The 27,638-nt window shown below is 29.8% G+C and overlaps 1 protein-coding gene across 5 annotated transcripts in view; it reads right to left on the minus strand.

Annotated features, from left to right (window-relative positions):
• Nucleotides 1-3,501: 3,501 nt before the first annotated feature.
• LOC145276932 (ATP-dependent chromatin remodeler CHD1-like) overlaps nt 3,502-27,638 on the minus strand; it is a 124,038-nt gene continuing 99,901 nt past the window's right edge. For all 5 annotated transcript variants that reach the window (XM_080128411.1, XM_080128409.1, XM_080128408.1 and 2 more), the window contains 11 exons: nt 26,446-26,596; nt 23,363-23,473; nt 21,698-21,940; nt 19,561-19,662; nt 18,862-19,040; nt 16,410-16,521; nt 14,840-14,988; nt 9,940-10,140; nt 9,607-9,735; nt 4,956-5,117; nt 3,502-4,104 (listed from right to left, as the gene is read on the minus strand). In XM_080128411.1, coding sequence (XP_079984537.1) covers nt 3,975-4,104; nt 4,956-5,117; nt 9,607-9,735; nt 9,940-10,140; nt 14,840-14,988; nt 16,410-16,521; nt 18,862-19,040; nt 19,561-19,662; nt 21,698-21,940; nt 23,363-23,473; nt 26,446-26,596 — 1,669 coding nt within the window. In that variant the 3' untranslated portion in view covers nt 3,502-3,974. The remainder of the gene's footprint in view (nt 4,105-4,955; nt 5,118-9,606; nt 9,736-9,939; nt 10,141-14,839; nt 14,989-16,409; nt 16,522-18,861; nt 19,041-19,560; nt 19,663-21,697; nt 21,941-23,362; nt 23,474-26,445; nt 26,597-27,638) is intronic.

A 27,638-nucleotide genomic window follows, 5' to 3' on the forward strand; every position in this document is an offset into this window, starting at 1 on the left:
ATCAGCCTAGTTGTTTCCGAGTCACAAACTCACACACAAAAAAAAAAAAAAGTTCCTTTTAAATAATAGTAGAGATAATTTGATCATTAGATTATTAATTATGAAACTATAATTTGATCATTACATTATTAATTATGAAACTATAATTTGATCATTACATTATTAATTATGAAACTATAATTTGATCATTACATTATTAATTATGAAACTATAATTTGATCATTACATTATTAATTATGAAACTATAATTTGATCATTACATTATTAATTATGAAACTATAATTTGATCATTACATTATTAATTATGAAACTATAATTGTTATTAAAGTAATGTTTTAATCATTATCTGTAAAATAATTGGATGCAAATAGTTTCTAAGACTTTTAATGTTTGGATTTACTTTGGATTTTAAGATCATAAATCACTTTGTATTACATTTGTATTACACAGTTAAACAATTTTTTTTCAAATTTCGGAAGGTCAAAAATGAAATTATTATTTATTTTTTTAACTATTAACAATATATTAAAATGGCTCATTTATTTATGAAGAAACTTAAATGTACTTTGACAGATTTAATCTTGCAATTAAATTGGATTTTAAATAGGACTTTTTAACAGTTAACTTTAATACTTTGTACTATTGCAATAACTAAGCAATTAGTAGTAATTGAAAAGATAATGTGTGAGCCATAGCACACATACAAGTAATGGTCACAGTTTTATTTATATATATATATATATATATATATATATATATATATATATATATATATATATATATATACACACATATCATATTTAACTCTTCTCATTTGCATATTAAGGCAATTTGTACAATTAGTACTACTAACAAACTTTTCAAAATTTTTTAAACAATAAATATATTTACATTGGGAATAAATTGTTTGAAGTTTCATAAAAAAAAAAATCATTAGATTTCAAAGAATAAAAAAAGAAATATTTTTTTAAATTTTATTTATATACATGTCACAGTGTATATATATATATATATATATATATATATATATATATCAAAGTGGGGAGGGGAGAAGCATTTTTTTTTTCATAGAAGTGATACCATTATCTGTCCATCAGATCTTCAGTAAATGTCGAAAGTTTTGAATATTTTAAGAAAAACATACAAAACAAAATCCAGTAAAAGAATCAACCAAAGTTGCATAGTTGCTCCAAAAGACAAAACCAAATGATCGAATCGCAGCATAAGACAATAGTTCAAAAAAATTCAGATTGTGCTTTTCTCGCAGAGTTTTTTTATATACAGCAGACTCAAGTGTCTATCCTCATTTTGTTTCATGTTTATCTTTTGTTTTGTTGTTGTTGTTTTTATCCAAACCCGACAATTGAAGGAATGGTGCAATTATCAAGTGTTGTCATCACTTTTTTTTCTAATGTCAAGCACTCAGCAGTTTCAAACAAACTGAATCATGTTTTTGCAATACAAATTGATCTTTTATTTAAGCTCCTTCATTAAGTTGGGAATTTTTGTTTTTCATGGAGCAAAAAAAAAAAAAAAAAAAAAAAGAAATCAAAGTAATGTTTTGCAAGTGGAAAATGTATATTCACATCAAAAATTTACACAAATTATTATTTCCTCCATTTCGTTTATTTTACACGATAATCTCAGATGAGAGTCTTTACTTTGGTTGTTATTAGCACAACCTTTCAAGCACCATAAACTCAGCCTTCTCCAGTTTTATGATAACCTTCAGGGGAAATTTTGAACTGAAAACCACTTATGTAAGTAATCAGAGATTAATTTTGTTCCACTGTTCATGTTTACTTATATCTCTTAAGCTCGAGTTACTTTGACTTCGATGTGTTTCATCAGAGATTCCAGCGGTATCATTATGGAATCTTGGAGTTGGGTCTATTATTTTTATACTAATTGTATTACAATCAGCAAATTGTATTCCTAAATCAATATTAATTTAAGACTTCAAAATAGCTGAGGTATAATTTCACATGAACAGTGCAGAATGGAATTTCGAGATGATTGCCTGACTGAGCCGTGAGTACTGGAGAGCGAACATGTGAAATATTAAACAACAGCTTACCCTTGGACAAGGGAAACATAGCGTTAAATGAAGGGAGAGAGAGAGAGAGACAGCTGGAGAGAGAGAGAGAGAGAAAGCTGGAGAGAAAGAGAGAGAAAGATAGTATAAGGTAGATAAACTAACTGCTGTCTGAATAATTAAGTAAAATATTCATTTTTGAAATTGCCCTGAAAAGTTATGAACTATGAAAGACATTGTTCACATGAAAAGTACAGAATGGAATTTGGAGACGGTCGATTGGCTGAGCCGAAAATACTGGAGAATGAGCTTGCGAATTATTTAAAAAAAAAAAAATCAGCTGCCTCCTGGACAAGGGAAAGGTGAGAGAGAGAGAGAGAGAGAGAGAGAGAGAGAGAGAGAGAGAGAGAGAGAGAATGTTCATTTCAAAATTGCCCAGAAAGGTTACAGACCATGAAAGACATTACAAAAAGATCAGAGGTTATGGCAGATGAAACATCGTGATGATAGCAAATATGATACAGCTATCAATCCGTACTAGTGATTGCAAAAAGTTTTTGACAAAGGTTGTTTATGTTTTCAGTGTATCACTGGTTCTGTGATTGGGAGTTGGTTTAAAGAATGTTGGTATCATAATCATCATCATTATACTTCACCATCATCCATAATTTAACTGAGCGGTTTAAAAAATATATATATATTTCAATGAAATTCTCATAAAAATGTCATTCATGAGATCACTTTCTTTTTTTTTTTTGGTTTGTTTTCATGGAGTGACCTTTCCTCAGTCACTCTGCTACTTACAGTGTTTCAAAAATGTAATGCAAACATAGTTCTTCATCTGTCAGCAATATACATTAAAATGCCATCTCAGTTTCTCATTGCATCTAAATATTTTAAACGCCCCCTACACACATTTCACTTCCTTGTATCATACTTTGCCTCTTCCCCACCACAACCGACCTGCAATATACTTATCCCAAAATAAAAATTCTAAAATTATCTGAATTATCAGGACCATTATATTTAAAGAACTTTATATAAACTGATATATTATTTATATTATTATTATTAAAATGTTTGGTGATTGTAAGTATTTTTTCCCTTAATATTTGACTAAGTATCTTATCAAGATGAAATTAAAAATTGACTCTTAATTATTAATATTAATATATTATTTTAGATTAGAAAAGTTCACGCAATAAGAATTAGCACTTTACAATTACAAGATTAATTTGCCCATTATATAAAAAGAAATCAAGAAAAAAACATGAATTACTATAGTATATTAACTCTCAACTGTCTCGTCTTGAATTACTTTATACATAAAAGTAAATTATCTAAAATAAGCCACAAAAAAAAAATTCATCATAAAATCCATCTAAATGCTCTTTGTCACCGAAAAACAATGTTTCCTATCTACACCAACATTGTATTATTCTCTTATATTTTTAAATGTTCATATATTTTCTGAATTGTACACGCTATAATCGGGAAAAGAAGATGTTTTTTCTTTCTCCTCCAATTGAAGACGGTTATCCTTTTTTAAATCTTGTCGGAAATTATCAAAGCGAAGTTGAAATATCACTGGTGTCAAAAATGCAAATTTGGTTCTCAGATGAGTTTTTGCTTGTTTCGTTTTATTTTTTGTAAACTGTCCGCAAGCACCCATCAAGTCTTGCATCCAAACAATGTCTTATCAGTCTAGATGTGTATGCAAGAAAAGAGCCAACATTGCAATAAATTTATAGTCTGTTGATTTTTTTTTTTTTTACATACATTGTACATTTGAAACAATGTTCATGTATAGGATGCTTTCTTTTATCTTTTCCTGTTGAGCCACTAAAGTGGCTGATCTTTATGAGGAAGGAGTGTTGATTGGGAAGGGGGAAAAAAATCTTTAAAATAAATTAATATGTTCATAAACATTTGGAAGGATTCAATTCCTGGGTCTTGGATCCTGGGAAGATTGTGATGATCGTGACATATTGTCCGTTTTACGTTCTTTGTTGCTGCGATGTTCTTTGCGGTCATCATTTCTTCGTTTTCTGTCTTGATATGATTGATGACTACAAAAAATAAAAATTTAAGATTTAAAAATTGATCATATATAAAACATCAACTGAAGAATTGGTTAAATTTTGTATCTTTAGCCTGGCAGGCTGAGTTTCTATGAAACTGAAGATTTCAATGGAAGACCAAACTAATGTATAGTATCAATTGACTATTTTAAGATGTGTTCTTGCATAGCTGACCATTCTGGTTATTTCTACGGTGACAATAAATTACAAAGTTCAAATATACTGATCACTTTAAAAAAAAAAAATTCTTTTTTTTTAAAAATGCTCAATACATGTGTAGAGCTTCTATAGAATTATGTAAACATTGTAAAGAGTCGACGTGGATAGATCAGTGTTTAAGTTTTAAAAAAATGTTTATATAATAGTATCTGTATGTATACCAATATAACACAATATACACTTCATCCCCCCCTCCCCCCCCCAAAAAAAAATATTTTGTAATTTTAGAGTTAAAGAACGGTATCATTTGAATGATTATTGTAGCATGGATGATGTGAACAAAAAATATATTTTAGGATTGCCACAAATTGAAAGCAAAAGTCACATGTGTACAAATATTCATTTTCTAATCAAGAATTATAAAAAAAAAACAAAAAAAAAACAGCACTTTCAAAATACTTTTGAAGCTTGAAAAATAAAAAATCTCTACCCAGAAGTTGAAAAGTAATTTAGATAGTTAGCACATTTAAAAGTTTTAAAGGTGGATGCATTCTGTGTATGCAAGATAAGATTGTGATAATTGTAAATAATTTTAGAGTAACTGATCCAACTCCACCAGTCATTAAATGATATAATTGCAGACTGGAAAAAAAAAAAAGAGGGAGAAGGGTCTAGTTTACCTTTTGTCACGATCATTTCCTCCAGAATGATGGTGTTTATAGTCCGATCGATGATGATACCGGTAATCTCCACCTCGATGAGAATCAAATCGATTATGTGGCGGGTAACCAGAGTTGCTTGAAAATGGCGGATGGTCTCTGTCCCGCCGATCATTGTTGTATCTTATAAAAAAGAAGACAGAAGAAAATGGTTTAAAATTTAAAGCAAACAATAACAAAATTTATACGCTACGCACCCACCCACCCTAAAAAAAAAGTTCAGAATGTAGTAAGAAAATGTAGCATCCCACCAGATACAAAACTTCATTATTGTCTGTTTTGGCCAGAGAAAAAGGGATTATTTTACATTAAGACAGGTTTTATTTTTTTGTCCTAATCCAGAGTTACCCTTTTTGGGAAGCTAAATTTGAACCTACTTTAAAAATCAAATTTATGTCTAATTTTGTCCTTCTAGGGGAGGCAAGTAAATAGACTCTATAGAAATTAAGATTTTCAAAATACTATACAATTTTTAAATTCATAAAGACATTACCACTTTTATAATGTTTTAAAAATATTCAAAGACACCTCAAAAGATTAAACATTTTAAAATTTACATTATTCTAGCAAAAAGTAATAGTTTTCTCTAGGGTTGTCAAGTTGAAAGGTATAAGAACTTTGTCTCTGACTCTTAGAATTCCAAAATATCAGACTACTTATTTTAAAACATTCCAATATTCAAAAATAATTGAAGTCGGTCTTGTAATTAGATTCAAACTCCTACCATTCTTACAAGTCTGGCACGGATTCCATTTAAAACCTGACTTTCTTAATATATAACATAAATAGGATCCCATTTGACATTTTTTCCCCCCTTTTCATTCCATAATTTGTAAACAGAAGGAGGTGGAGGAGGGTCATTTTCTCATAAAATTATTAAAGAAAATATGACCCTTTTCTTCCATCTATTTGAAAAACACAAAACATAAACAAAAATGATCAAATAGACCCAACCCCAATCTTTTGTTTTAATGTTTAGATGTTAAACATGTTTAAAACCAAAAATTATAATTAAAACATTTGCTGTTAAACAATTGGATAATATTCTAATGAATATTTTAAAAAGTCAGTAATAAAAATTTTAATTGAAGAACAAATAAAAATACATACAGACATGAAGTAAATAGATTTGTATATAAATAAACAACTAATAGAGCTGTAGTATTAGTTTTTAAGATTGGCACTGAAATGTTCCTGATTTCATCTGCTGTCACTAGGGGCAATTATTAATTAGGCTCATAAAATCACTAAAATATATTCGAACAAAAAAGCTAAAAAAATTTTAAATTAGATTTTTTGGTTCTTCTTCATTATTCTATTGAAATTTCAAAAATTGAAATATTGAATTTCCAGTGGAACAAATAGTATTTACTGAATTGTCATGCCACAGTGAGGAAAATAACCACAAATATGAAAATTGATATGGTAGAAAATTAATCATTAATGAAAACAGTTTTTGAAGACAATTACCGAAAATTAAGTTTTGTTAAATTGGCCAAAGATTTTCAGTTTTAAGAAAATATTTACCTCCCTATAGTAACGATTCGAAGTTTCCAGTTTCTATTTTTTTTTTTTTTTTTTTTTGTAAAACTCAATTTTCATTAGTTATCTTTGAAAATTATTTCCATTAATAATTAATTTTCTACCTTATTGTTTTTCATAATTTTGGGATATGTTCATTACTGTGACATGACAATTCAGTAGATACCATTGGTTTCACTTGAAATTCAATATTTCGGATTTCAATAAACTAATGAAGAAAAAGTGAATTTTTTTTTTGTTTCATAAAAAATAAAATTTAAGAAAATATATCGATGAAGAATGTATTTAAAAAAGACTTAATTGTTTAAATAATCATTTTCATTGATATTCTTAAAATTTTTAAATAATTCAATTTGCTTTGATTCATCAAAGCCATTTGCCATTTTGCAGCTGTCTGTAAGAAACACAGTCAATAAGTAGTTTCTTATGAAAATATAATGTTGATAGTTTTTTCTTTACTTCATTTTGCAAATGTTATTTAACATTTTCTTCAAGGCAAAAATTGTAAATATGTCTATTTGAAATTATTTCTCATTAGCACTCTCTCTTCACATTAGTAATGTGAATATATATTGACTAGCTGTATATACCTGGCATTGTCAGGTTGAAACATGTTGGCAGGTCGTAGGTTTACTGAATATCTTAACTTCTTACAATTTTCCTGAAAGTGGACCACATGTTGGATTTATGAAGATTAAATGGGAAATAACTCACAGCTAAAATAAATAAATTTAATTCCATTTTTAAAGGCAACTGGTGTCGGCTAATAATAATAATTGAAAATAAATTCAATTCAAAGTAAATTAAAAAAAATAAACTTTAAATAATATTTCTAAATAGAACAATCAAAACGATTCTATTACAATAAACAATAACATGGAGCTAATTATTAAAATAGATTTTCTTAAGTATAATACGTGAATGAGGTTACTTCCTGAATGTAGATTTAATTTAACGAAATAGTATACATAAAAATTATGATGGAATGAAAGTAAGATCCTTTTTCAGCATAAAAAGGAATTTGTGAAACTGTACCTTTTGTACATATTAATTAAATTGTGTGAAAACAGACAGGAATACAACTTTATTATAATAAATATATTACTATTATATATATATATATATATATAGAATTGGCATTTTAGGAGTCAAAATCCATCCATATAACACATACCATTAGTTTTTGACTTTGTAGTACTAGCAGCTCTTTACATCAAAAACATTAATGTCGATTTCAATTAAAAAAAAACTATTCAGTCCATTAAGTTGGAAATAAATGAAAAATACCACAAAGTTAAAAATTACACTTGTACAGGATTCAAACTCGAGTCTCAGAAGAGGGACTGCCTAACATGTTCCTATTTCGTATCTCTAGTTTTGGCTTTATCTGGATGTATGACTCGTTAGTCGAGTAGACTGAGACAATGTCTACATTAGATGGTTAGCAACACACACACACACACATATAATTTTGTAAAACAAAAATCTTATTGAGATTAAATCAATTAAAAAATATGTCTTAATTTATGCTTTAGAAGGAGTAGAGGTTGCGTGACATCAAATATTGTGTCAAGTTAAATATGTTCCTTTCAGGTGCTGTAACATTATATACAAAGAGAATTCAAGCAGAACTTTTTCAAATTGGTTGGACTATTAAAAATAGAAAGCAGCATTTTTTCATTTTAAATAAACATATCCAAAGGAATCATAGTATGTGAACCAAGAATTGGAAAAATGCATCATCATCAGTCACAATTATTATAGGGTGACAAGAAGGTTCTTAAGGAAATTTTAATTTTAATTTCAAATGATGTATTTTTAAATAAGTTTTCAGTATAATACCTTTACTTTATATATCAATTAAAAGAGTGCTTTTCACTCTATCTAATCGTTTAAATTGCAATTGTTTTAAAACAATTGTTTTCTTTTTAGAAAGTTTAATACAAAATGGAAAAAAAGCAAATTCGCACAATTTTCTTATTTTAATTCAAGCTAAGCCAAAAAGATGCTGAAACATTTGGCCCAGGAATCACTACTAAACAAACAGCACAATGGTGGTTTAAGAAATTCTGTGGCGGCAACGAGTTTTGAAGATTATGAGCATAGTGGTTGGGCATCGGATGTTGACAATGATCAATTAAAAGCCTTAGTCGAAGCTAATCCACACACAACTGTTTGAGAACTTGCTTCTGAATTAGACATAACATATATGACAATTTCCAATCACATAAGAGATTAAAAAGACAAAAAAAAAACTTTATAAATGAGTGCCTCAAAAGAAATACCACTATTAAGTGTCTCTTCCCTTCTTTTACGCAACAAGGTTGTGACTTGTGATGAAAAGTGGGTTCTTTACAACCTATGACACTCAGCTCAGTAGTTAGATGCCAACTAAACTCCACAATTTCCCAAAGCTAAAGCTGCACCAAAAGGTCATGCTGACTGTTTGGTCGTCTGCAACTGATCTCATCATTAGTTTTTTTAAATGCAGGCGAAACTATTACACTGGTGAAGTACTGTCAACAAATCGATGAAATGCATCAATAAACTTCGACAACAACACCCAGCATTAGTCAACAGAAAAGGCCCAATTCTCCTCCACAATAATGCCCGATCGCACATTGCTAAATTGACCCTGCAGAAGTTGAATGAATTCGGTTATGAAACTCTACTTCATTCGCCATACTCTCCAGACCTCTTACCTACCGACTACCACTTTTTCAAGCATCTCGACAACTTTCTGTGTGAGAAATGCTTCAAAAACCTAAGTGATATCAAAAACGACTTCAGTGACTTCATCACCACCAGAACGCAAGATTTTTATCTTAATGACATAAATTAACTTGTTTTGCGTTGGCAAAAGTGTGCTGATCTTGATGGTGCTTATTTCGATCAATAAATTTTTGTTTGAGCCAAGATATTTTTATCTGAATTTAAAAGTTAAAAACCTCAAGAACTTTCTTGTCAATCTGATATTTTGAAGAAAAGTGTTTGATTATTTAAGTTTAAATATATTTTAATCACACTTTGTACTTAAAAAAAAAAAAGGAGGGGTTTTAAAAGTTCTTACTTGTGGTGGTGATCTGGGTGATAACCTCTGTTGAATATGTCGGCATTAGGTGGTGGTAGGGGCGGGGGTGGATGTGGAGGGGGATGATGTGGTTGAGGTCTATTATAGGAATTGGGACCCATATCATATCTGAAAGGAAAAATAGAAACTCATTAATTTTAAACAAAGCAAGTTATTTACACAAATCTATGAATAAAACAAAAAACAAAATGAATAAAAATAAAGAACAAAATCAGCACCAAGATAAAGCAGGAAAAATATTTTAGAGAAAGCAGGATAGGTGAAAAATTGAGAAATCAAGAGAGGCCATCTTAGAATGAAAGTTAGGCTTACCGATTTCTTTTTACATCTCCTGTTCTAGATAAAGGACTATTATGCTGCCATCTATCTGAATGGGGATTCGCAGCGGATTGCGGAGTGTCCAACCGACTTGAATCTCGACCTGTGTTTCCTAGCACATTACGGAATGACGTAGGGTGGTTGGAATTAGAGTTGGAAGAACTATGCCATGGACCATTGCTGTGAGACGATGTACTGAAAACAGGAACATATTAATCTCAGAGCTTCGAAACGGATGCAAATGTCTAAACAAAGACAGGGCATATTTGTTTTGTGCAGCAGACACATTTCTCTGCTGCACAAAAGTAATTGTGATTTTGCAAGATATTTTAAAGGAATATTACATAAAATTTATAGTCACTGCATGATACGATACACCACCGTTTGAAATGCACCAGTATATTTTACAAGGTACGATGACGAAATGTATTGAAATCACTTGAAATTGTTTTTAGATGTGCCCAAACATTTTGATAAGAGGTTCTGTCTATGACGCTTAGGTTTGAAACAGAACCTCTCATTTTTAATGATTTTTTTTTTTAAATCTTAAATTATTTGTTATTTAATCACAATAGTTATAAAGGGTTTAGTAAATGGAGTTCCAAACTGTTTGAATAATGTAAATATCCTTAGTGGTTCAAAAATAATAAGAATTTAAAGCTGCTCAGAAATTCAAGGTAAAAACTGATATTATTATACGAAAAAATATATGAAATCATGGATTGATTCACAAGAAATTCATTCATTTCTTTGTAATTTCTTTAATTTTGGAGCAATTTTGATAGAAGTTGGCATTCTTATGTAAAAGGGTTTGTTTTTTCTGATTCTGCATTCAAATTGTATATAACTATGATCTAACTCATTATTTAAAGAATAAAAATTACAGCTATCAGTATTTTCTTTTGTTTGTTTGTTTTTTTTTAAGCAATGGAGCAACAGCTAAACACATGATCCATACAAAGTGTGTGTATGTGTGTGTGTGTGTGTGTGGAGGGGGTATATATATCTATAATCTATAATGTAAAACTGAATGTCTGTGTGTGTGTGTGTGTGTCTGGTCACGAATAGGCTCTCCTATATGGTTGACTATTATAAAAAACTGATCACATATGATAGATGTATCGAGACACAGGAATAGGTATGCTTTATCTGGCATAATGATGATTCATTAAAATTGTGGGGTCTGCGTACGCGCCTGGTCCACAAAGTATGTAAATAAAAAATTTAAAAATTAAAAAAAAAACGTTTACAAATATTTTTGATATAGATGTACATAATGATACTTTGATAAGTATGTTTTAACTTAAATAGGGATGGTATAATAAAATTGTGGGGTCTGCGTTCGCACCTGGCCTCCATAGAATGGAAATAGGCACAAATTTTAATAAAGACTTTTCATATCTATCTGCGTAAGTATACTTTGATAATTATGTTTCAGTTTGAAGAAATATGGTATAATAAAATTTGGGGTGTTCGTTCATGCCTGATCTCCATAGAATGGAAATATGCCACAAAGTTTAACAAGGTTTGTTTAATATAGATCCACAGAATATTGTGATAAGTGTTTCAGTGTAAACAGGTATGGTATAATAAATTATGGGGTTTATCTATTTTATTTTTACTTTCATCATATTTTGCTTTGGTTTTGATATCCCCAAATTCGAAGCTATCTCTTTACAACTCTTCCTTTTCATAACCTATCATACTTTCATAAATCAGAGTCCATTTTCTGTAGGCTGTTTTTGAACCCAGTCAACGACGGGTACTTTTACTAGTATATATATATATATATATATATATATATATATGTCTAGTAATAGTTTTAGTAGTATTACTATTATATATAATACTACTGCTAAAACCGTGAATGATGTTTGTCTCTGTGCATAATAATGGATGACATAGTTAAACAAAGAAGAAACCTTTATAATGTCACAAAGGGATGACATCATCCATTAAAACAGATTGAAAATATCAGAAAGAGATCATGCACGATGTAATAGGTACAAATTTGTCAATGTTGCATAATAACAATTGACAGGCTGGGAATACTACATTTGGTTTGAAACAGCATCTGCTGTCTGTGACATTTAAGTTGAGAAATAGCATCTGCTATCTGTAATGTTTAAATTTGAAATAACATTTTTATTGCTAAACACTTGGACTGAATGGAAACCTTTTAGGAATACCCATTTGTTTTTTGCTTTTGTTTGTTGTTTTTCTTTTCATAGAAAAAAAATTCATATTTTATAAAAAAAAAAAAAAAAAAAAGATTTTTTTTTTTTTAAACAGTGAATTATTTTGGATTAGATTATTAAAAAATACAAATATATTCAGTTACTGCTTCATAGAATGCACCAGTCTTTGAAAGAATATTTTCCAACTTATCATGAATGTACTAGATGCAGATTTTACTTTATTTAAAGCGAAAAAGAAAAAGTTTTTTAACAATATCAAAAGTAAATATTTAAATATTTAAAACTACCAAAAGGATTTTTACAAACTATAATAAGATGCAAAGTTATAAGTTAGTTCCCTTGTTAAATATTATATTCCTTAAATAAAAACTGTCTTGTCTATAGATAACAAAAATATATACATATGTTTGCACAAGATAATTGACAGATATATTGTGTAGTTGTATTAGTATTACATGCATAATACAATCAGATATACATGCAGTTTAAAAAAAAAACATATATATATATATATATATTAAATTTGAAAAAACATTTTTGTAGGTACAAAATTTAGTTATGGCTTGATATAGACCAATTAACATGACGATTAAAAAAAAAAATGAAAAGAAGTTAGCTAACTGGGTTTTATTCCTCACTCAACAGAACTAAATAAAGGAAAATTGCGATTAGAAAAAAAAAATTGCTGTGAATATGGCAGGGGAGAAAAAAAATTAATATAAAAAAAATAAATGGGGGGGGGGATCACATAGAAATCAAATTAAATCGTCAATTTAGCTGTGTTGAGCGAGGAACAAAACCCAGTTAGCTAGCCGTTTTTCATTTTTTTTTAATCATGTTGATTACTCTATATTTAGCCATAAAATATTAAATTATATAAACATTAGGAACAAGTAATGTGAATCAACCAACATTTCAATGTTAGTATGTCTCATGGGGGCCCTAAAATGATTCAAGCCATCAAAAAATAACACTATCCAAAAGATTGAGTAAAAAGTGATAGCTGAACAGTTCACCATATTCAGCATGCCATTTATTCTTTCTCTGATTAGACGACCTCCTCCCCTACTTTAATATATATATATATATATATATATATATATATATATATATATAATTATTTATAATTATTAGCTACTGAGCACTGTCTGGAAAATAAAGCTGGTCAGCTGGTTTTGTGCAAGATCACGATTACCAGTTCTTTGACCATTACTGTCTTAACGTTGTGCCTGTATTAGGTATTTAAAGTCATTAATTTCCCTTAATTCTTATGGTGGTTAATGGTGGCTGAGAGGTAACGTTTTGAATAAATGGAGTCAAAGGTGGCTATGTAGCTGGGTTCGAATCTCTTGACCCGTAGCATCAGCACTTCATGTACTGATGATTACGAAAGCATGAAACACTAGTGCCTTTAGGTATAAAATATATATATATATATGTATATATACTAGCAGGGAGACCAGACGTTGCCTGGGATTTAATTAAGATCAATGAATGTTTTACACTCCCATATTTTATTGTCATTGAAATCACTTATTTTTCAATCAAAGCAATTAATTGCCTACTCTAGTTGGTGACAACTGCAGCACACTATTAGCAAGCTCCACATACCTCCCAACAATGACTTAATTTACAATACATTGTAGTTTACATTGCACTGTAAAAAACCTACTGTTGATTTTATAAAATTATTTTTATATATAATGGCTTGAATTAGTTTAAAATGAAAAAATTAAGTATCATGCTTCAATTGTGCTCTAAACAGAAACATTCATTTTGAACGTGCTCCTGTCATAAAGAACCTGACTGTTGATTGATGCTGAGCCTTTCTGTTTATATGGTGATGAAATTTCTCAAATGCACCTGTGATGATAGACTGTACAAGGCACAAAATTTAGTCACAATCGCTGATTCCTTCTTTTATCGGATTTTATTGATGATCAATACTTATTGAAAACATTACAAAATCTAAGAACACTGCCAGGCACATAAAGTACATTTGTGCAAATGGGACAATTCCAATATTTTTCCTGATTCCAATACAATTACCGATTTCAATTCTTCATAAATCTCTTAATATATAACAATAAAATTGTCATTTTTTTCCCCCAATTACCATAAAAATACATGTTAGATGTGTATTTTCTCAAACATAAAAACACACCTGTGAAGATTAACTATAGATTTTAGTTTTACTTGTAGTTTAAAATCAATATTTATTTTATTATTACAATCAACAGTGAAAAACTTTGTTTTAAACAAAATCAAATAAAGAAAGATAATTAAAAGAATCGTTTTTTTTAGCATCAGAAAATAGGCACAATTTTTTTCCGATTTCGATACCCCTTGAAGTTCCGATATATATATGTGTGTGTGTGTGTGTGTGAATGTGTGTGTATGTATGTATATATATTATACACTGTAATGGATGTTATTAATACAGGTTACACTTTTACTCTGTAACAACATTTCTTGAATAAGATCAAATTTCTTTTGATCATGACTAAGTGAAAAGCGAATTTTTAAATATTAAAAGCAACATTCAAACTTAATGAAATATAATGGCAGATGTTGAAACATTGTTTAATGAATAAAACTGAAAAAAGAAGTCATTTAAATTAAAATAATTAAAAACAAGTACATATTACGTCTTATAATTTTCAGTGTCGTATATGCATACAACTATCACCACTCACCTGTCTCTACTCTTATCTCCCCAATGGTCAGATGATCCAAAATGTCGTTTGTTAGGCGGTGGATCTTTTCTAGAAGTCTCATTCTGCGTTCGCGGACGTTTTGCAATTTTGTAATGTGATAAATGCTGACTTTCGGAAAACTTGGGGTGCTGAAATTAAAATCACAAACATCATTTCACATTGCAATGCAGTTTATGTAGTATATGTAAAATAAAATTTAATTCATGCCCCACTGCTAGAACATTATGCTGAGATCTTACTCAAAACTGTGTCATTATTTATTCATTAGAATAAAGTCATATTCTTGTTTGTTTGTTCCCAATTTAATTAATATGTACAAAAAGTGCAGTTTCATAAATTTATTTTAATATTGAAAACTGACTTTTATACACTTTTATTTCAGCATGATTTTTATATATGCAACGTATTCAAAAGAAATCTATATCCAATGAGTAACCTCATTTGCATATTGCATTAAAGAAAATCCTTTTTAATAATTAGCTTGATGTTATTGTCTGTTGTAATAGAATCGTTTTAATTGTTCTGTGTAGAAATATTATTCAAAGTAGATTAATTTAATTCATATTTAATTTAATATTTTTTCCATTATTAATAGTTTAAAACAGGAAGTAAACTTATTTAAGCTATGAGAGTTACATCAGTTTGATTTTCATAGACCAAGATGAATGTTTTATGCATGTGGTCACTTTTCGTAAAAATTTAGCATATTTGGTGTATCTTACATATTATGTGACTAAACCCTTTGCCCGACAATGTTTTGACCAGGCAACACCGACTATATACAGCTAGTTTACAATAAATTCATACCAAAATAGTTGCTAAAGCATAACAGAATTATATAACACATAAATTTATCTTGTCAGATTAGTAAAGTCAGACCCAAATAGTATTTAAGCTGACAAATCAAACTTTACTTCTATTTTAATTTTCAGTAATTGTTTTACTACCATAATAACATACTTCACGACAACTTATTCAAAAAGTGATTTAGTTCACACCAAACAACTACTAACGAACATTTTAAAATAAAATGTAAAAAAATAACAAACTTTAAAAAAAGAAGAAAACTTATTTGTAATAACTGAAGAATATAATAGGAATTGTCTACCTTAAGTTTAAAACTGTGGTACATAGGTACCATTTGTTTTACTTGAAAGTCAATATTTTTTTTGTTTGTTTATCATATAAAAGCACAAAATTTTAATTAAAAATACAATCAGTCTTATCATATTTTGCTTATCTACCATTGATAAAAGTGGAAATTCTGTAAAGGGGGAGATAAGTCTGGTTGTTGTTTAACCAAGTAATAATGAATGGCAGATTGGTAAAATACAAAAACTGATTTTTATCTTTAAAATTCTACTTGATAATTTTTCCTAATTTTTGGTTAGAATACTTATTTAATAATTTTTGGTTAGAATACTTATTTTTGCATGATACATAAGTACATCAAAGAGTTTGTACTTGGAATGAGATTTCCACCTGTGCCTCTTGCTGTATAAATACTAAAGATGACAACTAATTCAGAACAGTTTGAAATATTACATACTTTTTCCTTTTTCTCTTGGCTTTCTTCTCGTCTCTTCGCAGCAGTACGATAAAGTTTATAAAGCTTTTTTGCACTAAGATCAGTAAACTCAGAAACAAAAATCCATAAATAACTGAAAAAAAAAAAATTATCATTTGAATAATTGATTACAACAAAACGCCTTTAAAAATCTTGTTTAAATCACAGAAACATGAAAAGCAAACATCACAGAAATTAACATCATAATTACTGAGCGTGAATGTCTACACATGAAAATTGCAATGTAATACTGAGATTGTAAGTCATACAATTAAGACAAACATTAAAAAAAAATCAAATGATTATAGTTACAGGGAAAGATTGAAAACATCACATTGATGCTTTAATATTGAGCTGCTACTACTATTACTACTACTACTGCTACTACTACTACTACTGCATGTCTATCCACGGTTCCTACAGATTTTCAATGTCCATTTTCGAGGCTTTTCAAAGTTCTTCAAAGCCAGACAAAATTCAAGTTTTTAAAACAAAATTTGATATATAACCAATGAGATAATTAACCAAATAACTTAATAATTGACAAGAGGAAGTCATTTTCATTGACATACAAAACAACATGTCTGTTTACATTGCCTGACCTACTTATATTTGGCCAACCAAGTGCAATTAAATGTTATTTTCCCCTTTGTAGATTGGTCTATGCTGAGTTTGTTTTGCTTTTAAATTTCCAGTATTGTGTATGCAAGAGTTACATCCCTTTATCACAAAACTACCCAATGTTATTATAAGGGTGATATTGGGTAGTTTTGTGATAAAAGGACATAACTCTTGTATCCAAAATAATAACGATGCAATTTCAGAACAATGCATTTCAATTTTATATTCAATATTTAAAATATATTTTATTAATACTTAAAAAATAATAGTATTTATTTCGAGTTTATTTTCATACAGAATATGATTTTCAAGGCCTCTTCAGGACATCTTCAAGAAATTTTCCATATTTTCAAACATTTTTCAAGAAATTCCATATTTTTTAAGATTTCTTAAGAAATAAGGCATTTTTCCATATTTCCAAATATTTCCAAATATTTTTTAATACAGCTTTTTTCCATATTTTCTAAGATTTTTTTAGAAATAAGGCATTTTTTCATATTTTCAAAGATTTTTTAAGAAATAAGGTATTTTTCCATATTTTCAAAGATTTTTTAAGAAATAAGGTATTTTTCCATATTTTCAAAGATTTTTTAAGAAATAAGGTATTTTTCCATATTTTCAAAGATTTTTTAAGAAATAAGGCATTTTTCCATATTTTCAAGACATAAGGCCTTTTCAAGACAAAAGTCAAAATTCAAGGATCTTTCAAGCCTGTGTGAACCCTCTTATCGTCACTTGTTCCTCGAGTTCAAGAGTTGGACGTTTGGATCATCGACTTGATCGAATGGCTTCTCTCCACTTGATTAAATCCATTGTGAATGCTTCCGTTAACCCATAATATTTCAGGTCTTGCTTGATGCTATCATTCCACCTCTTCCTAGGTCGACTTCTTGGACAGACTCTAGATACATTAAAGTTAATAATTCTTCTTGGCCATGTGTGGACTGCCATGTATTGGATGTGGTTGAATCATCTCAGTCTATTTCAGCATAAGGTCTCATCTACAGAATTGAAGTCAATTGTGGTTAAGGGGTTCAAGCAGAGGAATAGTGCCTTCCTGAGTTCCACTTTTGTGGTTTCCTCAACTGGTTTCCATGTTTCCAGCACTATGTGATGCATAACATAGCTCATTTTGCAACAGATTTTCCATAGTGAATGGCTGTCTGTACATAGGGAACCTACATGGGTAACGCTATCAATATGCATGTGTATAGACAGAACATGGCAGATCTAGGAGTACACCTCAATAAACTATCCTGTTAATACCATGGGTAGCAGTTGTTCTTGTGGCATCTAATGAAAGTGTGGTAGCGGGCCAGAGAATAGCATGGTTATGCGGATGAACACCTCCACAACAGACAAGCACAATGCTTCCAGTTAGTGAAGAATTATGGCGAGATGGTATCTTGACCAACAATACTCATCGTTTTAGAAAGGTTGGTGTTTGGAAGAGCAGCAACCCTTTGCTCTAATTTTAATGAGTCATGTTGAATTTTTTTTATTTTAGTAAAATAAACTTATTAAAATGTTATTTTATTAAATAATTTAAATTAAATTACATCTTTTAAAAGAAGTGTAATGCCTCTTACTGTGATAAAACAAAGTTTTGTAATAATCCACTCATTTTAAGCTGCAATAGTAGACTTCATTACAAATATTTTTTCTATGTAAATAGTTTGTCAGTAAATGTCAATATGACTTTTGAAAAGGAGTTACAGCTTAAAAATAAAAAAAACTTAAAGTTATAAATTTTATATCAATTTTTGTAAAAAGGATTAGAGAAAAAAAAACAGGTAAACCGCAGCAAACTCACTTGCGCCATTCCTTTATCTTGTCGGGATTTTTGTACTCAGCAAGGCACTCATGGATACGATCGCCAATCTTCAATAGGCATTGACGTGTTTGGTTCATTTGTTCTTTCTCAGACTGGCTTTCATCACCACCACTCAGTTGCTTCAGAGATTTCTTTGTAGGTCGCATCTTCTCTTTACACTAAAATTACATCATAAAAATTATTAAAATGCTGTACCACAAAACCTATGTAATTTGTTTATATATTTTCGTAAACATACACATATACTTGTAGTTATGATCTATAGATTTTAGTTTTACTGGTAGTTTAAAATCAATAATTATCATTCTATCATTAATATGAGTCCTGAAAAAATTAAGTTTTTGAACAAAAACAAACAAAAAAGTGATTAAAATAATCATTTTGGGCATCGGAAAATGGACACAAATTCTTTTTAGATTCCTCAAAAGTTCCAATTTTTTTATTTCCGATTCCGATTAATCATATCAACACTAAAATATATATATATATATATATATATATATATATATATATATATATATATATATATATATAAGCATAGAAATATTACAATTCGCATAATACTAACAGAAACACAAGATACCATCAATAAAAAAAATCCCTTTAATCCAAATGAATCCGTTTTGATCTATGAATGGATGTAAAATATGCTATTTTTTAATATTTGAAGAGTCATACCTCTTTAAACACTTCAGGGGGAAGGCCAAGATCTACTTCTTCAGATATAGCTACAGGTTCAGATGTTGCGGTGAAATGCATAGGACCCTCATTACGACTTTTCTGTAAATAAAAGAGAAACAAAACAAACAGCATAGAATTATATTTTAGTTTAAAAATAAATAAAAATAAAAAAATAAGACTTATTGATCATAACAAATATTTCCTTTGTTTAGGATTTACATGAAATGATAAACAATAATTCATTTTGAGATAAAAATCCATGTAATAATAAAACTCTGGATCTTTTCCATTTAGTTTTGTTCATTTGTTTGTTTGTCCCCATGCACATTTGATGACATCACAGAAGGATGATGTAATCCATTAAAACAAAGATGGGGGGATAACCATGCATAGTGGATGATGTGACAGCATTCAGCAAATCACCACCCTTCATGGATCATTAAATAATTTTAAATTTGATGAATTACTAACATGAATTGAGAAAACAATAAGATAAATACATTTTAATATTAATTATAATAATAAGAATAACAATAATATGAAAAAGAAAAAGAAGAAACAAACTTTTATTAATAAGAAAAGCATCCATTAAAAGATGATAAAATTATAGTGAAATTATTTAAATGAAACAAATAAAAAGTTTAAAGTTTATTAAGTACTAGCAGATGTACCCGGCGTTGCCCGGTTTTAAATGTTATGTTAAATTCGTTTAAAAAAAAAATGAAGTAAAGAAAAATAAAGAAAATACAGAAAGAAACTGAGACATGTGCATGTGAGTATTATGTTTTTTTTAAACAGTTCACTTCCTATAAGTAAAAAAACAAAAACATTTTTTTTAAATACTAGAGCTGAGATTGAAACCAAAACCTACATACTGAGTCAAGTATCATAACCATTAGGCCAGTTCACCATGATCTTTCAAAAGTATTTTCAAACCTACTTAACATACGGAAACTGTCATGTGAACAATTCACGCACGCCCAGTCGTGAAACAGTTGATAAACAGATAAAAAATCCGATGAATCCCCATGCACCAATTTTTTAATTTTGATCCCTTAGCAGCCCTTTTTCTGGATAAAAACTGATTAAAAAGTTTTTCACATATCTGAATACTCTTTATACCAAATTTCAAGTTTGTAAATCAAAAACTTGTTGAGTATATAGGTTGAGAAGTGTCCTCACACACACACATTCTCACTTTTATAGATATATAGATTATACATTTTTAATTGTTTGTGATTTTGCTGATCAATTTGCTCGGACCATCAATTAGCGATCACTAATCTAGACAACCTATGACAATCTAAAATTAAAAGGAACTTTAAAAAAAAATAAATAAAAAATGAAAATATGTTCAAAAAATGTTAAGTTCCACTTAAGGAAACAGCAGCATGCTACACCAATTGATTTACACAAGATCGGCTTAAGCATTCTAAAATGTAGATCGAGAACTTAAGTTTAAAACAATCCTTGCCAACGGCCTGTGCACATTGTCAGATTGTTTCATAAGTGCCGAGTGACAACGATTTTAATTGACAAGTTCAAATCATCATCATTTTCAGTTTAACATTTTTTTTGACATCCTGAAATGTGTTGCATGCCTTTTAGAATTTGACTTCCAAAGTAACCTATTTGGACAGGTTATTTATACCCTCTTTCTCTTAACTCCATTCTTATCATTTCCTCTAATATTGTCTTGATCTTCTCTGGACAAATGACTGTTACCTCAAACAGTTCACATCTGCTAACCCAACAACTCTAATTCGTTCTTTCAATGTGACCATACCATCGAAGTCTTCTGTTCTGTACACATCTCCCTATACTGTCCAGATTTAGTCTTCCTCTGAAATCATCAGATCTAAGCCTGTTTTTAAAACTCACATTACACATCCGTTGTATCATTCTCGTATCATTTCTCTCCATTCAACGCATGTCCTCAACCCTCACTGGTCAGGTTTCACTTTCATGCATCATCACTCTGCTCCGTACAGAAAATATTGACCTTTAAGAACACACCAAAAAATACCTCTGCTACAAGTTGGCACTGACCTATGAGCTCGGAATATTTTTGTTTAACTCTTACGATGTATCCGCATATAAAGACAAAAAAAAAAAAAAAAAAACAATCACCAACCTTATCTTTCTTCTTCTTTTCCTTTTTCTCTTTCTTTTCTTCTTTCTTTTCCTCATCAGGCTTCTTTTCGTCTGACTTTTCTTCTTCCTTATCTTTTTTCTTTTTCTTTGTACTCTTCACGCTGTCCGGTAAGCTGTCGTTCGTTTCTTCTTTGGCACTCAAATCTCCAATGTCATTAATTTCAGAGATAATCTCAGCAGATTTAGGTTTCTTCCGTCTTTGCTTCTTTGGTTTTGTAACCGGCTACAGAAAAAGAAAACACAGATTGTACATACATATGAATTACCTACATGAGAGTTTGAATTACCTACTAGACATTATCCTTGAATGCCTTTCGTCTCTCTGTACAAGAGTTTGTCAGAACAAGCTTACATGAGGATACTCCACTCTACAAGTAAACCCCAACCAAATATTCAAAATAGCATAGTATTCGAAAACCAAATAAGATCCCCTCGACATGGCTATACATTGGCTTATACGAGAAATGGTGCACCTTCTTCAAGTGATGTTGCATCAAATAACAGCACGAAGCTGAATACTCCACCAGACTAGATGAATTCTTGTCCTGGAATCTGGTATGAACAAAAGACTACTAAAAAGATATACTATAACATAGTTAACTAGTTGATTAGGGAGAGAAAAATAAATGTTCTTAACTTCTTTACTAATTCAATGCTTGAGAGGTAAAAGGGAACTTTAATAGAATATTCAAATATCTATGTACCTTATATAGAAATCAAATGTTAGTCTTAGAAAAGAGATCCCTTGATTTCCGAGAACTTTGACTGTAATAAAATAAGACAAAACAGAATGTGTATATACGCACAGGATTAGACTTCTAACCATGAGGATCCCGATTTCAAATCTCGCTAGATTCAGCCACTCTGATGAGTTGTAGACAATGAAACACATGTTAAAGGATAATTATATTTTTGAAAAATTATATATATATATATTGTATTGGTAGTAATTATTTGTTTGTTTAAAACAAAATATATAAGTGTGTCACCCAAAAGAGTGCTCAATGTTTAGACAGAGCCAAAATAAGTGAATTTAGTTTACAAACAAATGGCTACACAGAGTTGTCCTTGGCCTGACGAAGCGATTCCCTTACTGGGTTTTCGCTGAAACATGTATGCTTATGTGTAGCCATTTGTTTGTAAACTAAATTCACTTATATATATATATATAATTTTTAAAAAGACACTTCTTTGTACTTATAAAGTTGTGCTGATTTCAACTTAATAGAAAAAAAATACTTTATAATATCCTGATCATGCATATGTGATCAAAGTTACATGACTAATTTGCATATTGCTTTGTGAAAGAACATCTCATTAATTAAACATTTGTTTCTATTGTTTCCAATTTCAGCAACTTAATTTTAATATAGCAAATACAAATATTTTTTTTGTATTGTGAATAAAGGCTGGATATTTTTGGTAAAAAACTTTTGGATCCAGTTATAAATTCTAAAGTAAACCTGCCCCCCTCCACAATACCACACTCTGCAGCCAAGCAAACAAGTCTGTTCTACATATGATAACCAAAGAAATTTCATTCATTCTTTCAATGTGGCCAAACCAACAAAGTCTCCTGTTTTACACACATCTCACTAATAACTGACAAGAACAGTGCCAATATTCATTTTGTTAAGATACTTACATTCGTAACATTTTCAACTTGTTCACATTGTTTCTTGAGAAGTTTTAGAAGGTAATCTGTTCTGGTTTGAAGATGTTTACCCTGTGGCTTCAGATCTGAATCAGGAAGAATCTGAAAGGAGAATAGGAAATAAATAAAATAATGAAGTAATTGACTCTAAAGAGAAGTCTCCAACATCAGAAATATACAGAAAGAAATACTCCCAGCCAATGGCCCTGTGAGAAGATTTATTTCTATGCAGCTGAATATGAAAGATAGCAAAAAAAAGTTAAAATAGCATTTGAGAGACCTCAGCAAGACAAACCTAAATAAACATCAGTCAGAAATTTGTATTATTTAGATTCTTCCGATTTCTGTTCTCATCTTAAGTGTCATTTTCATAATGTTTCGGTTGATGTAACCTCCAGCCTTCTTCAGGTGTATCTTGTCGAATTCTGGAATGTTTCTGTCAAACTCTGGGATGTTTCTGCCAAACTCAAGAATTTGAATGGAATTTCGAATGGGACTCTTTATTTACTTCATGGGGGTAGTATGCTCTCGTTCCATCAGTCATGACTAAATAGAAGTACTAAGTAATTCACAATTGTATTTTTCATTTGCCACATGTCTGCAGGACCCATGGTGCAGTGGTTAGAGTACTTGGAAAAATCAATTGTAAATGTGATATTCTCTTGAAGATTGAAGGTTCAATTCTCAGAAAAATACAATTGCAAATTACTAAGGATCATTTATCCAGTCATGGCTGAGTAACAAAAGCATGCTACCCCATGAAGTAAATAAAGGGTTCCATTCGAAATTTCTGTCCAAATTTCTGTTTGACAGAAACATTCTCGACAAAGTACACAGAGGTTACATCAACAGAAACATTGTGAAAATGACACTCCAGATGAGAACAGTAGTCTGAAGAAACCAAATAATATGAATAACCAATCGTCATTTAAAAAAATTCAGAAGTGTAATCAGCCAGAAAATTAAGAAAAAAGAAGGAACACAGTGCACACATGAGAGTACTTTAACAAAATCCTCTTTTGTTTTTGTGCCACCAATGGGATTCATTTCTGTACAAATAAGTATCTCCTAAAATTCATTCACTGAGAAACGCATCAATCTAATAAAAGTAACTTTAAGAAATGAAGAATAAAATCAAAAGTTATTTTTCAATCGTTTTTTTATAATTCAAACAGTATTCAACAAATTAAAATTTAAAAAAAAAACTTTCAATATGATTTGAACATCACAAAATGATTAATAAATTATTCGATTAATCAAATTTGATTAAGATCAAGAATTGTTTTTAAATAATGAAATTTTTTTTTAATTAATTATTTGGCATATACATACATATATATATATATATATATATATATATATATATATATATGGGGTACGAATGAAAATTGAATTACACAGATAAAAATCACAGTTCCAAACAAATTAGCAAAAACAACAAAAAAACTTTTTGATATATCAGACCAAAATAAGTATCTACATCAAAAGTTAGAACAAAATATCAAGTAGAAGTTTAATTAAAAATAAAAAAAAATCAGTTTTATCGTATTTTGTTGATCCACCACTGATAAAAGCTGAAAAAAACAAAGCAGGAAGAGATAAGTCAGTCTGTCATTTAACCAAGTAATTATGAATGGCAGATCAATAAAAATATAAAACTGATTTTTATTTTTAATTAAAATTCTATTGGATATTTTTTCTTAATTTTGGGTAAGCATGCTTATTTTTGAATGATGCTTGTAATGCGATTTTCATTTGTGCTTCATATTGTATAAGCACCAATTATTCAGTTTTTATTATAAAAATATGAGGAAGAACGATAAGAGTTAATATTAATAACCATCATGATTTTTAATTACATGAAAAATTAAAATTAAAAATAAATATGATCAATTATTATATTTTGATAACTGACGTCTTTTTTGTTGTTGCTATTATACTCTTATTTTATATTTTAATATTTTCGCTGCTGCAAGTGTCCTAGACTCCAGGGTGGGCAACATCTGGAAATATCTCAGATTTGTTTCCATGCAGGTTGATCCAAAGGGCTGACATTAGTCAGATTGTATGCAGTCATATCTCTTCTTACACATTCAAGCATGTTCCTTTTCTAAGCCTACCATCATCATATAATAGGCTGACCATAGATGGACAGGCAGTTGTGGGCAGCATCATATAAAGAATTAGAAATTGGAGCTCATTATTTTTTTAGATTAAAAGTTATTAGCACAAGCAGGTTGTCTGTTTATAAAAAAGTGTCATAACAAATTTGGAGAGACAGGTCGAACAGGCAGAGCGGTCGTTGACATGGTATGATGTGGATCGCCACGTCACAGAACAATTCGTGGAACGCGACTTTGGAAGAGTCTGTTTCAAGTCTGTCAGAGAAAGTAGATCAGAAAAGGTCTGTCTCTGATTCCCCAAAAGAATGGATCGGAAGACATCTCATGGATGCGACGAGATAGAAATAAATGACGGCTAAAGCTATAACAAAAATAGAAACTCCCACCCTTCTTCTAAGGATGAGAAACGATGACAATTTCGACCGTGGAAAACCATGGTGACTGAATAAAACCTATTTGTTCAGAAAGAAATGAGACTTGTCTGTTGCTGTGCATTGAGAGAGTTTTTGTTCCAGATGCGATGAATGGCAGGACATAAAGCACTCGGGGAACACAGCCAAAGTGCACAAAAGCAGGATATAAAACGTGTGTTCGATTTTGTTTTTATAAAAACTTCAAAAACGGTTGATGCACCGTAATTGGGAACACTGACACAATGCAACACCACGTTCTCTATTCCTTGGGATAGCCAGACATGTTATAAAAGTTTGTGCAAGAGATGGTGCACTGCATATGGCCAAACACATTTCAATGCTGAGCACATAAGGCATCCATAATGCCACCAATGCTAAGTAATTCCTGATGAAGTACGGTTCATGGGATACGTTTTTTCCATTTGAAGCTACACATCCACCTAATCATAGCAGTTATTTATTAAATTTGCATAAATATAAAACAATTTAAAAAAATACACACCAATAGAAATTTTAAATGAAACATAAAATACTTTACCTTTTCACGAAGATGTAATTCAGGGTCCATTTTTATGTCTTCCCAACTACCAATGCCATACTCGTATACACCAACCAATAAATTAATATCATCTTCTACTTCCCACGGACAATCCCAATGAACCAGTTTTACTCTGCCATTTATTTCATACCTGTTTAGATAAGGAAACATAAAACAAGGTTAATTCATGCTTAGTTCAAAATAAAATATAACGGGCTGAGAGTCAGAAGTACCTGATCTGTTAGAACATTTTTCGTTCAAATAATAAATTTTATTGATATTTAGGTAGTACAAATGTACATGAATCAAATTGAATGATAAATTTTACTGATTTTTAATTCTGATGAGCTTTAAGGCTATTTTATAAAATCCATTTTATCATAACGCATCCAAGTATGTTTCGTGTATAAGGGCTAGACAGAAACAAACAATATAACAGTGACTTACAAATTTTTTGAATTCCATTGTCTTTTTTTATTATTTTATTGTAAGTCAACTATCTCTCTCCTAAAGATACATAACTTTAAGATGCTATGCCAGTCTTTTATTTTTTTTTAAGTACTACAAAGACATTTGAGCTGGCATTTTACAACATTACTTGTCTTTCTCCTCTGCCTACTCCCTTCCATCTTGTTCTTTGCTCTCTGGTGCTTAAGATAATCAATTTTTTTAAATATGTCGTTTTAAGCAAAAACACTATTAAGTACTTCATTGTTATGTCAAAAATAGTAATATATCCAAAAATTATGAAAATTCATTGAGTAGAACAACTAACACGCCATGAACAAGTAATCTAAAATATTTGTTCTGAGTCATGTCCCCCCTTCAGTCTACTTTATAATGTCTACGAAAAATGCAATTTTACCCAATTTTCCATAAAAGTTATTTTTAACGATAAATAATGTTCTACTCAATGAATTTTTTGTAATTTTTCAGATATATTATTATTTTTGACATGACAATTAAGTACGTAATATTATTTTTGCTTAAAATGACATATTTAAAAAAAAAGCTGATCTGTCGACTATCTTAACAAGCACTTCACCTCCTTATTCATTTTCATCTCATCCTACCTCCTCTTCATACCACAAAGTTCACCAGATGTATGTGCATTCAATTTTATTTTATAGATGACGTGAATCACCATGGCAGAAATTGCTATGATAAAAGCACCTCATATTGTGAGGAGTACA

The sequence above is a fragment of the Euprymna scolopes genome, chromosome 5, assembly GCF_053919585.1.
Source record: "Euprymna scolopes isolate OS-2025 chromosome 5, ASM5391958v1, whole genome shotgun sequence".
NCBI classification, from domain to species: domain Eukaryota; kingdom Metazoa; phylum Mollusca; class Cephalopoda; order Sepiida; family Sepiolidae; genus Euprymna; species Euprymna scolopes.